Source organism: Salvelinus fontinalis, chromosome 5, assembly GCF_029448725.1.
Source record: "Salvelinus fontinalis isolate EN_2023a chromosome 5, ASM2944872v1, whole genome shotgun sequence".
Lineage (NCBI taxonomy): Eukaryota > Metazoa > Chordata > Actinopteri > Salmoniformes > Salmonidae > Salvelinus > Salvelinus fontinalis.
Window position 1 is genome coordinate 1,426,988 of NC_074669.1, and position 12,908 is coordinate 1,439,895.

Below are 12,908 nucleotides of genomic sequence, written 5' to 3' on the forward strand. Positions count from 1 at the left end.
TCAACCGCAGCTTCACCTTGCTCAGACAGTCAACCGCAGCTTCACCTTGCTCAGACAGTCAACCGCAGCTTCACCTTGCTCAGACAGTCAACCGCAGCTTCACCTTGCTCAGACAGTCAACCGCAGCTTCACCTTGCTCAGACAGTCAACCGCAGCTTCACCTTGCTCAGACAGTCAACCGCAGCTTCACCTTGCTCAGACAGTCAACCGCAGCTTCACCTTGCTCAGACAGTCAACCGCAGCTTCACCTTGCTCAGACAGTCAACCGCAGCTTCACCTCGCTCAGACAGTCAACCGCAGCTTCACCTCGCTCAGACAGTCAACCGCAGCTTCACCTCGCTCAGACAGTCAACCGCAGCTTCACCTCGCTCAGACAGTCAACCGCAGCTTCACCTCGCTCAGACAGTCAACCGCAGCTTCACCTCGCTCAGACAGTCAACCGCAGCTTCACCTCGCTCAGACAGTCAACCGCAGCTTCACCTCGCTCAGACAGTCAACCGCAGATTCAACAGTCGACCACAGCATCGCCTCGCTTCGACAGTCGACCACAGCTTCGCCTCGCTTCGACAGTCGACCACAGCTTCGCCTCGCTTCGACAGTCGACCACAGCATCGCCTCGCTTCGACAGTCGACCACAGCATCGCCTCGCTTCGACAGTCGACCACAGCATCGCCTCGCTTCGACAGTCGACCACAGCATCGCCTCGCTTCGACAGTCGACCACAGCTTCGCCTCGCTTCGACAGTCGACCACAGCTTCGCCTCGCTTCGACAGTCGACCACAGCTTCGCCTCGCTTCGACAGTCGACCACAGCTTCGCCTCGCTTCGACAGTCGACCACAGCTTCGCCTCGCTTCGACAGTCGACCACAGCTTCGCCTCGCTTCGACAGTCGACCACAGCTTCGCCTCGCTTCGACAGTCGACCACAGCTTCGCCTCGCTTCGACAGTCGACCACAGCATCGCCTCGCTTCGACAGTCGACCACAGCATCGCCTCGCTTCGACAGTCGACCACAGCTTCGCCTCGCTTCGACAGTCGACCTCAGCTTCGCCTCCTGTTGTGTTCGTTTCATGTTAAATAATTCTGTGTTCGCTGTCCATAATGACCGCCCCATTATAGCTGATTATAAATCCATAATAATACATATATTATCACCTAATGTTGTGTTAGATCTTTTATCAACATTACAAGTTTTGAACTTCTATTTGCTATTTATGGCCTGTAGGCCTCGTTGACCTGAGCTCATGCAACTTGTTTTTGAGTTTAAAAAAAGCATAATGTATGGATTATTTTGACTATAACAAATACTCAGATGAAACATATTGTGCTATTTATCACAGACTACTTTGTTAAAGTCTAACAAGGACTCTCTCCTCCTCACCAGTGTCATGATCAAAGATATGATCAAGAGCCTCACATACAGTATATCGTTTGGTCATTGTGCTGCCACAGAATGAATTGTGAGCAAAGCCTCAAAAAAGCTTTATATACCAGAGCTGTGAGAAGAGTTCTATATATTATTGAAACAATGTTGTGATTGTTTGTGAGAATGCCAACAGGTGTGGTTCCCTTGGGGGAAAGATTATATTGGGAAAGGTTCCCGTGGGGGTTGCCATGGAAGCCAAGAAGGTGTGTGTGTGTGTGTGTGTGTGTGTGTGTGTGTGTGTGTGTGTGTGTGTGTGTGTGTGTGTGTGTGTGTTCAAACACACATGCATGTGGGGGTCTGGGAGAGGAAGTGTGTCCATCTGATGAATGGACATGTGCCTGAACTCAATTTTATACACTAATTGTAGTCTCACCCATTCATTTCTAATGACCGGTAATTTTTGACCGGGAACACCACGGGTGTACAAAAGTTAAATAATACACCCAAAATGTCATGAAAATCATCCATATTTATTTTGTGTGTTCAGATGCCCTGTGTGGACAAAGTCATGAAACCTTATGACAATCAGATTAAACGAACTACATTTTTCAGAGAGAAAATGTGTAAATCGGTCCAATTCGACCGAAACACAGCAGGAGGGTTAAGTCACCTGAGCATCATAATGTCTGTCTCACTCGTCAGTAGTTCATGATAACGTTCTCTAAATCTCCTTCCTCTCCTCTTTTTGTGTAGGTTGTATGAGAAGCATGGAGAGTTAGCAGTTCGCTCCTTCACCCAGTTCTACCCTACAATCCTCCCCTCTGACATCACAGCCATGGCCAAACATAGCCACTTCCTGGCTTACCTAGACAACCTTGTCCAATCATGGGCCGAGGAACAGAGGTAGGTTTACACTAAACCGTGAAGTACAATGTTTTTATAGATCTTTCTCTCCATTTTTAAAGAGTTAATGAATGTATGTCGTGGAAAATGTACCTTTGTGAACTGTTCCTAAGATCTATGGTTCGTCATGTAAGTTGAGAGGGGTGTATCTTGGCTATAAAAGATCTTTGTATTTTTCTGTAGTCACTCTCAATGGTTCATTATAGATAGTGAATTGTTGAATGTCAAAGGCTAAAGCTTAAAGCTTATTAAAGATGTAGTTTAAGTATAACTCTGACTGGTGTGTAGTTTGTAACTCTCCTCATTTGTTAATACAGGAAAATGCCACCACATGTATCACAGCCCTCAATATGAATACATCTAGGTCGTGTTCATTAGGGTACACAACGGAAAACATTTTATAACGTTTTGCAACAGAAACTACTCAAATCCAGGTTATCCCTCTGTGCTTCAGTACATTCTTCTATTTGGTACCTAATGAACACCATGCTGTTCTGTTTCTCTCCCTTAGACTGTCGTTCCTTGGGTCCCTCCTCCAACCAGAGACTCTGCGACAGGATTGGCTGGAGCTGGCCCTTACCCACGATGCACCTCAAAAGAGCGACACACTGACCACAGACGGACAACCGAGATGGCACTCCCATTTCTTCAGCTGGGGTTATGGTCGTCTCCTGTCCCTCCTGATCCGCCTTCCAGCTGACCTGGCCTCCAAACAGAAGATGTCTGAGACATGCAGGAGCCACGGGTAAAGACCATTTTATATATATATATATATATATATATATATATATATATATATATATATATATATATATATATATATATATATATATATATATATATATATATATATATATATATATATATATATATATATATATATATATATATATATATATATAAACAACGTTAGTTATTTTTAAACGTTAATAATCAATCAATTTGAAGACGGGATGATATGTGTTCAATACAAAAAGAAAACAAACTGACGCAACTTTTTTCGTAACGTGCCTCTCTCAAAAAATGTACTTCATGTGACCCTCATTTACGATAGCCCTACTTCTTCATTACGCAAAGGAATAACCTCAACCGATTTCCAAGGACTGGTGACATCCAGTGGACGCGGTAGGAACTGCAAGCAAGTCCATTAGAAATCTGGTGTCTCTAAGAAAACTCATTGAAAAGACAGTGACATCAAAAAAACAAAAAAAACATTTGTCCTCAGGGTTTTGCCTGCTACATAAGTTCTGTTATTCTCACAGACATGATTCAAACAGTTTTAGAAACTAGAGTTTTAGAAACTACTCTAAACAGAGTGTTTTCTATCTAAATCTACTAATAATATGCATATCTTATATTCTGGGGATGAGTAGCAGACAGTTGAATTTTGTCATGCTATTTATCCGAAAGTGAAAATGCTGCCCCCTGCCCACAAGAAGTTAAGATATGAAAGTCAGTCAATCTGGAAAATTTTAAGAACTTTTAAAGTTTCACCAAGCGCTATGATGAAACTGGCACTCATGAGGACGGCCACAGGAAAGGATGACCCAGAGTTACCGCTGCTGCAGAGGTAGTTCATTAGATTTACAGCGGGTAAATTGCAGCCCAAATAAATGCTTCACGGAGTTCAAGTAACAGACACATCTCAACATCAACTGTTCAGAGTAGACTGTGTGAATCAGGCCTTCGTGGACGAATTTCTGCAAAGAAACCACTACTAAAGGACACCAATAAGAATATGGGTCTTGCGTGGGCCAAGAAACATGAGAAATGGACATTAGACCGGTAGAAATCTGTCCTTTATTCTGATGAGCCCAAATTGGAGATTTTTGGTTCCAACCGCCGTGTCTTTGTGAGACGCAGAATAGGTGAACGGATGATCTCTCCATGTGTGGTTCCCACCGTGAAGCATGGAGGAGGAAGTGTGATGATGTGGGGGTACTTTGCTGGTGATTTATTTAGAATTATCGGTTCTTAACCAACCGTGCTATTTTATTTTATTTTCACATTGTTTCGATCTCGTTTTGTACATAATGTTGCTGCTACCGTCTATTATGACCGAAAAGAGCTACTGGATCACAGAACTGGGATTATTCACCTCAAACTGGACGAGGAGTTCTTCTTCAATGAGTCGGACTCTTCTTCTTTGGGATCTAAACACCTCAAACTTAGATTCATCTGTCCATAACACTTTTTTCCAATCTTCCTCTGTCCAATGTCTGTGTTCTTTTGCCTATCTTAATCTTTTCTTTTTATTGGCCAGTCTGAGAGATGGCTTTTTCTTTGCAACTCTAGAAGGCCAGCATCCCAAAGTCGCTTCTTCACTGTTGACGTTGAGACTGGTGTTTTGCGGGTACTATTTAATGAAGCTGCCAGTTGAGGACTTGTGAGGCGTCTGTTTCTCAAACAAGACACTCTAATGTACTTGTCCTCTTGCTCAGTTGTGCACCGGGGCCTCCCACTCTTTCTATTCTGGTTAGATGCAGTTTGTGCTGTTCTGTGAAGGGAGTAGTACACAGCGTTGTATGAGATCTTTAGTTTCTTGGCAATTTCTCGCATGGAATAGCCAGTTTATTCTCAGAACAAGAATTGACTGATGAGTTTCAGAATAAAGGTATTTGTTTCTGGCCATTTTGAGCCTGTAATTAACCCACATATGCTGATGCACCGAATACTCAACTAGTCTAAAGAAGGACAGTTTTATTGCTTCTTTAATCAGAACAGTTTTCAGCTGTGCTAACATAATTGCAAAATAGTTTTCTAATGATCAGTTAGCCTTTTAAAAGGATAAACTTGGATTAGCTAACACAACGTGCCATTGGAACACAGGAGTGATGGTTGCTGATAATGGGCCTCTGTACACCTATGTAGATATTCCATAAAAAAATCAGCAGTTTCCAGCTACAATAGTCATTTACAACATTAACAATGTCTACACTGTATTTCTGATCAATTTGATGATATTTTAATGGACAAAAAAGTTGCTTTTCTGTCAAGGACATTTTGAAGTGACCCCAAACGTTTGCACGTGTGTATGTGTGTGTGATGTATACTGATCATGGGTGAAGAGACATTACTTGATTTCTGCCAGGAGGGGGCGATATCATGTCACCATTTAATGCAGGCTAATGTTTTTCCACGTGTACCTGTGTTGTTAGGACTGTTATAATGACTGTGTTCTCTGTGCAGGTACTGGACTGGCTATGTGTACCTGTGCTGTGAGCTCCAGCGTCGTACAGAGGCTTTCTCTACCATCTGTAGACTGGATGACATGAGTCTGCTGGAGGAACCCAGTGGTAATGACTCTCATAGTAATCATTTGAATTAAGAAGGGATTAGCCTCTCAATGTACTACTACTACGGTTTAGTAAATATTTGGTCTACATGATCACAACCCTGAATGCTCTTATTTCTCTCTCTCTCTCTCTCTCTCTCTCTCTCTCTCTCTCTCTCTCTCTCTCTCTCTCTCTCTCTCTCTCTCTCTCTCTCTCTCTCTCTCTCTCTCTCTCTCTCTCTAGATAAATAGATAGATAGATAGATAGATAGATAGATAGATATATCTATATATATATCTATATCTATATATGTGTCTTTAATGAACTCTCTCCTGGTGTGATTCTCAGGCATGGTGCCTCAGACCATGGATGAGTGGAAGATGCTTCTCCAGCTGTCTCAGCAGTGTAGTAACAGCAGACCGACTGACCATATCCCAACCCCGGCTCCCACCCCCTCCTCGGCTCCCACCCCCTCGGCTCACACCTCCTCCCTGGCTCCCACCCCCTACCCGGCTCCCACCCCCTCCCCGGCTCTCACCCCCTCTTCGGCTCCCACCCCCTCCTCGGCTCCCACCCCCTCCTCGGCTCCCACCCCCTCCTCGGCTCCCACCCCCTCCTCGGCTCCCACCCCCTCCTCGGCTCCCACCCCCTCCTCGGCTCCCACCCCCTCCCTGGCTCCCACCCCCTCCCCGGCTCCCACCCCCCCCTCGGCTCCCACCCCCTCCTCGGCTCCCACCCCCTCCTCGGCTCCCACCCCCTCCCTGGCTCCTACCTTCTCCCTGGCTCCCACCCCTTCCCTGGCTCCCACCCCCTCCCTGGCTCCCACCCCCTCCCCGGCTCCTACCCTCTCCCCGGCTCCTACCCTCTCCCCGGCTCCTACCCTCTCCCCGGCTCCTACCCTCTCCCCGGCTCCTACCCTCTCCCCGGCTCCTACCCTCTCCCCGGCTCCTACCCTCTCCCTGGCTACTACCCCCTCCCCGGCTCCTACCCCCTCCCCGGCTCCCACCCTCTCCCCGGCTCCCACCCTCTCCCCGGCTCCTACCCTCTCCCCGGCTCCCACCCTCTCCCTGGCTCCCACCCTCTCCCTGGCTCCCACCCCTTCCCTGGCTCCTACCCCCTCCCTGGCTCCCACCCCCTCCCCAGCTCCCACCCTCTCCCTGGCCCTAGCCTCCAACGGGACCAGCCCCAGCCTGACCAACGGTGGCTCTGCAGCTGACCATATCCAGACAGAGGTGACTCCAGAGAACCTGGTCTTGCGTCTGGCCCGGGCTGTGGGCCCCGACCGGGCCCTTGGGGCCCTACAGGAGGTGGGGATGCAGTCGGACATGGAGCTGGGGCCACACTCCACCCTGGTCTGTGAGCTGCTACGTGTGGCTGAGAAGAGACAAAGGTGGGTGATGGATGATATCAGGTACTATGATACCAGGGACTATGATACCATATACCAGGGACTGTGATACCAGGGACGATGATAACAGATACCAGGGACTATTATACCAGATACCAGGTACTATGATACCAGGGACTGTGATACCAGGGACGATGAAACCAGATACCAGGGACTGTGATACCAGGGATGATAACAGATACCAGGGACTGTGATACCAGGGAATATGATACCAGATACAAGGGACTATGATACCAGGGACGATGAAACCAGGGACTGTGATACCAGGGACTGTGATACCAGATACTGTGATACCAGGGACGATGAAACCAGATACCAGGGACTGTGATACCAGGGACTGTGATACCAGATACTGTGATACCAGGGACGATGAAACCAGATACCAGGGACTGTGATACCAGGGACTGTGATACCAGATACTGTGATACCAGGGACGATGATACCAGATACCAGGGACTGTGATACCAGGGACTGTGATACCAGGGACTGTGATACCAGGGACTGTGATACCAGGGACTGTGATACCAGGGACTGTGATACCAGGGACTGTGATACCAGATACTGTGATACCAGGGACTATGATACTAGGGACAATGATAACAGATACCAGGGACTATGATACCAGGGACTGTGATACCATATACCAGGGACTGTGATACCATATACCAGGGACGGTGATACCATATACCAGGGACGGTGATACCATATACCAGGGACGGTGATACCATATACCAGGGACGGTGATACCATATACCAGGGACGGTGATACCATATACCAGGGACGGCGATACCATATACCAGGGACGGCGATACCATATACCAGGGACTGTGATACCATATACCAGGGACGGTGATACCATATACCAGGGACGGTGATACCATATACCAGGGACGGTGATACCATATACCAGGGACGGTGATACCATATACCAGGGACGGCGATACCATATACCAGGGACTGTGATACCATATACCAGGGACTGTGATACCATATACCAGGGACTGTGATACCATATACCAGGGACTGTGATACCATATACCAGGGACGATGATACAAGATACCAGGGACGATGATACCAGGGACGATGATACCATATACCAGGGACTGTGATACCATATACCAGGGACTGTGATACCATATACCAGGGACGATGATACAAGATACCAGGGACGATGATACCAGGGACGATGATCAGCTAGTTAAAAAAACAATGTCATTGATTGATATCATAACAATCATCCCCTAGACAACACAAGGTTATACAAATAGGGCCCTAGACAACACAAGGTTATACAAATAGGGCCCTAGACAACACAAGGTTATACAAATAGGGCCCTAGACAACACAAGGTTATACAAATAGGGCCGTAGACAACACAAAGTTATACAAATAGGGCCCTAGACAACACAAGATTATACAAATAGGGCCCTAGACAACACAAGGTTATACAAATAGGGCCCTAGACAACACAAGGTTACACAAATAGGGCCGTAGACAACACAAGGTTATACAAATAGGGCCCTAGACAAGACAAGGTTATACAAATAGGGCCCTAGACAAGACAAGGTTATACAAATAGGGCCCTAGACAAGACAAGGTTATACAAATAGGGCCCTAGACAAGACAAGGTTATACAAATAGGGCCCTAGACAACACAAGGTTATACAAATAGGGCCCTAGACAACACAAGGTTATACAAATAGGGCCCTAGACAAGACAAGGTTATACAAATAGGGCCGTAGACAAGACAAGGTTATACAAAAACCACACATGATACTAATGTTCCTGTCTTTCTCCTGTCTACCCCAGGGCTCTGATCCAGACCATGCTGGAGCGCTGTGATCGCTTCCTCTGGTCCCAGCATGCTTAGCGAGACAACACCAACCAATGCGCCAAGCGGGTCCTCAACCAACGCCATTCAGAACAACTATTACGGACAACTGCTATGGGGAGCAATGTTGGGGTCAATTCCATTTCCAATTCAGGCAGTTAAACGGAAATTTAAATTCTAGTTATCCACATTGAAAAAGCAATTTAATTGACTGAATTGAAATGCAATTGACCCCTGATCTGATCCAGAGCCGATCTGATCCGAAACAAGTTAAATTACCCTTAATGTGACCACAATGCTTACTAACTACTTTTTAAACTGGGCTATAATCATTTATGTTGTACTGTTCATGACTACTTTTTAAACTGGGCCATAATAATTTATGTTACACCATTCTAGAATGCGACTCTGTTTGACCTGGTACAGTCAAGACAGGCGACTGCATTTAAGTTGTTATATTTTATAGTTGCCAAAAACCCTGCCTTACCGAAGAAATATGGGATTAATCTTATGAATTATCTGAAAGTATTGTTTTTGAATTGTAAGATCCTCGGATGTATTTTGAATCCTGATGATGGTATATCTGACTTTTGTTATTAACGACGATTTCCTCCTTGGGTCAAACTACTGCGACATGGTTATAAAGCACCTGAAATGAATTGTTTTGAAGACAATTGTGAAAATATAATTTTATTGAAATGCTCTAATCTATTAATATAATATTTAATGTGAATAATAAAATATATGATGATGATCTGATCCCACTGACTGTTATTATTACAAATCAAACTTTATTTAAAGAACGCTTAAAAATGGGAGAAAGGCTTACTACCTCCCAGGATAAATGGTTTTCATGTTGCTGTGTGTGGAAGAAGTGAACGACACATGCAGAGTGTGTCTCTTGTGCAAGCGGGTGAAGTTGTTGTGTTGGTAGTACTGTCATTACAGATAGTATTAATAACACTGGAATGAAATGAGCCTTTGTTTTCTCGTGAAACGGTGCGTGATAAATACACACCTGGAACATCGGAGCGATAACAACTAGGAGGAACGAGAGAGAGAAAGTACAGAAACGTTGTTATTGTATCTTGAACTCCTTCTAAAAGAGACAAAAAATTTACATTTTAAAAAAATTTCTCAAAAACAAAACATTACATTTTCAATTGAACAAATTTGATTGACCTCAAAAAATGAGCTCCATTTTCCAAAAACAGTCCTCATGTTATCTCCTTCTCCTCCGGTCCTTCGCATAATCCTCTCCACTCACTCATCTCCTATCTCCTCCGGTCCTTTCTTGCCCACCTGGTCGTGTCATTGGAAGCCCCTGGCTTTGTGACAATCAGATTCAAAGGTTTCGACATTTTGGGCAGAGCCACTGAAGACACTGACACTCCGTGTTTAGAACAGAGAGACAGATAGACGGGCGAACAGATAGACGGGACTTTTTTTTTTTAATTGAAAACTGTGGAATAATATGGACGATGTCACCGTTACATTCCATGCTGTTTATCCTGATCGGAATTACAGCTGCCTTTTTTTTTTTGTTGAAAGAGTCAAATCAGCACCTAGAATTGTTGCTTTCTGATTCTTTGCGGTGGGATTCATAGCTATTACATGTAGATGAATAAGAAATCTACTGGTCCGTTGAGTCGTTCTCTAAGACACGTGTCCTTCATACCCCATTAATGAATCCAGAGGGGGGGGGGGGGGATTTGTATAGCCTCTAATGAACACGTGTCTCTGGAGTTGTGCCTTCCTCATCTGACAGATCTATCGGCTTCTGTTTAATCTAGAGATTATCATCCAAATACTGGTGCTTGAGGAAACGTTTTAAGAGGATGGTTTTAAATACAGGCATCTTTAACATAATGCTCTGTAATGTCGGTGTTCTTCATGACATAAAGAAACTCCATTCTATGGATTGTAAATGTGTTTTTTTTTTTTTACATACTGTAGATGAATTCTAGCTATTGACTCAATAGACAAAATGGTTGAATGCTGAGAAGAATCTATCCGCTCTCGGATTGCAATAAGAGTTCAAATGGTTCTGGTCAACAAGACTCGACAGAGAGTTCTTTGATGTTGAGGGGTTGTCACCAGACACACTGATAAGTGGATTCTGGACATTCCTAGTGACCACGCGCCCGCCCGCACGCACGCACGCCCGCACGCACGCACGCACGCACGCACGCACGCACACACACACACACACACACACACACACACACACACACACACACACACACACACACACACACACACACACACACACACACACACAAAAAAAAAAAAACTGTTGACTGTGCTGCCAGAGTATAAAAAGAGTCAACTTCACCTGCTTTTAAGGAAGACATGCCACACACACACCTGTTGATTGAAACTCAAGATGCTTAGTAGCGCCCTTTAAGGTACATATTATTAATTCGGGCCTCATAAACATGCATTTAGGTTATTAAGTCTGTATGGTACTAAATGACACAGCCGTTTCAAACACCAGCACCTTCAAATGAACACTGGTTGATGCCTAATTCTGACCTGCTTCTTTTGGAGACCTGCTTCACTAACAGATAGATGGACATGCCACCCGTGGTAAGGATTCCTCTTTTTTATATGACGTCACCTTCTAGCTTATTTACCTTCTTTCCATTCCAATATTATAAGGCAATATAAATGGATGTGACAGTAGACTACCTCTGTGTTGATCTGACAGTAGACTACCTCTGTTGATCTGACAGTAGACTACCTCTGTGTTGATCTGACAGTAGACTACCTCTGTGTTGATCTGATAGTAGACTACCTCTGTTGATCTGACAGTAGACTACCTCTGTGTTGATCTGAAAGTAGACTACCTCTGTTGATCTGAAAGTAGACTACCTCTGTTGATCTGACAGTAGACTACCTCTGTTGATCTGAAAGTAGACTACCTCTGTGTTGATCTGACAGTAGACTACCTCTGTTGATCTGACAGTAGACTACCTCTGTTGATCTGACAGTAGACTACCTCTGTGTTGATCTGACAGTAGACTACCTCTGTTGATCTGAAAGTAGACTACCTCTGTTGATCTGACAGTAGACTACCTCTGTGTTGATCTGAAAGTAGACTACCTCTGTTGATCTGACAGTAGACTACCTCTGTGTTGATCTGAAAGTAGACTACCTCTGTTGATCTGACAGTAGACTACCTCTGTGTTGATCTGAAAGTAGACTACCTCTGTGTTGATCTGAAAGTAGACTACCTCTATGTTGATCTGAAAGTAGACTACCTCTGTGTTGATCTGAAAGTAGACTACCTCTATGTTGATCTGAAAGTAGACTACCTCTCATGATCTTGTGACAGAGTGTAAAATGTGGTTCTAGGTTCCCAGACTACCTCTCATGATCTTGTGACAGAGTGTAAAATGTGGTTCTAGGTTCCCAGACTACCTCTATGTTGATCTGGTGACAGAGCGTAAAATGTGGTTCTAGGTTCCCAGACTACCTTTATGTTGATCTCGTGACAGAGTGTAAAATGTGGTTCTAGGTTCCCAGACTACCTCTATGTTGATCTGGTGACAGAGTGTAAAATGTGGTTCTAGGTTCCCAGACTACCTCTATGTTGATCTCGTGACAGAGTGTAAAATGTGGTTCTAGGTTCCCACACTACCTCTATGTTGATCTCGTGACAGAGTGTAAAATGTGGTTCTAGGTTCCCACACTACCTCTATGTTGATCTCGTGACAGAGTGTAAAATGTGGTTCTATGTTCCCAGACTACCTCTATGTTGATCTCGTGACAAAGTGTAAAATGTGGTTCTAGTTTCCCAGACTACCTCTATGTTGATCTGGTGACAGAGTGTAAAATGTGGTTCTAGGTTCCCACACTACCTCTATGTTGATCTCGTGACAGAGTGTAAAATGTGGTTCTAGGTTCCCAGACTACCTCTATGTTGATCTGGTGACAGAGTGTAAAATGTGGTTCTAGGTTCCCAGACTACCTCTATGTTGATCTGGTGACAGAGTGTAAAATGTGGTTCTAGGTTCCCAGACTACCTCTATGTTGATCTGGTGACAGAGTGTAAAATGTGGTTCTATGTTCCCAGACTACCTCTATGTTGATCTGGTGACAGAGTGTAAAATGTGGTTCTAG

General features: G+C 44.8%; 2 protein-coding genes across 2 annotated transcripts in view; both read left to right on the forward strand.

Moving 5' to 3' along the window:
- The window catches only part of hps5 (HPS5 biogenesis of lysosomal organelles complex 2 subunit 2), a 38,111-nt gene extending 28,569 nt beyond the window's left edge, over window positions 1-9,542 (forward strand). Inside the window, exons 17-23 of the mRNA XM_055924353.1 lie at window positions 2,119-2,268; window positions 2,780-3,013; window positions 5,458-5,564; window positions 5,892-6,021; window positions 6,325-6,372; window positions 6,625-6,933; window positions 8,762-9,542. Coding sequence (XP_055780328.1) covers window positions 2,119-2,268; window positions 2,780-3,013; window positions 5,458-5,564; window positions 5,892-6,021; window positions 6,325-6,372; window positions 6,625-6,933; window positions 8,762-8,822 — 1,039 coding nt within the window. The 3' untranslated portion in view covers window positions 8,823-9,542. The remainder of the gene's footprint in view (window positions 1-2,118; window positions 2,269-2,779; window positions 3,014-5,457; window positions 5,565-5,891; window positions 6,022-6,324; window positions 6,373-6,624; window positions 6,934-8,761) is intronic.
- A 1,601-nt stretch (window positions 9,543-11,143) lies between these two features.
- The window catches only part of epx (eosinophil peroxidase), a 39,756-nt gene continuing 37,991 nt past the window's right edge, over window positions 11,144-12,908 (forward strand). The window contains exon 1 of the mRNA XM_055921962.1: window positions 11,144-11,372. Within this exon, the coding sequence (XP_055777937.1) occupies window positions 11,355-11,372 (18 nt within the window). The 5' untranslated portion in view covers window positions 11,144-11,354. The remainder of the gene's footprint in view (window positions 11,373-12,908) is intronic.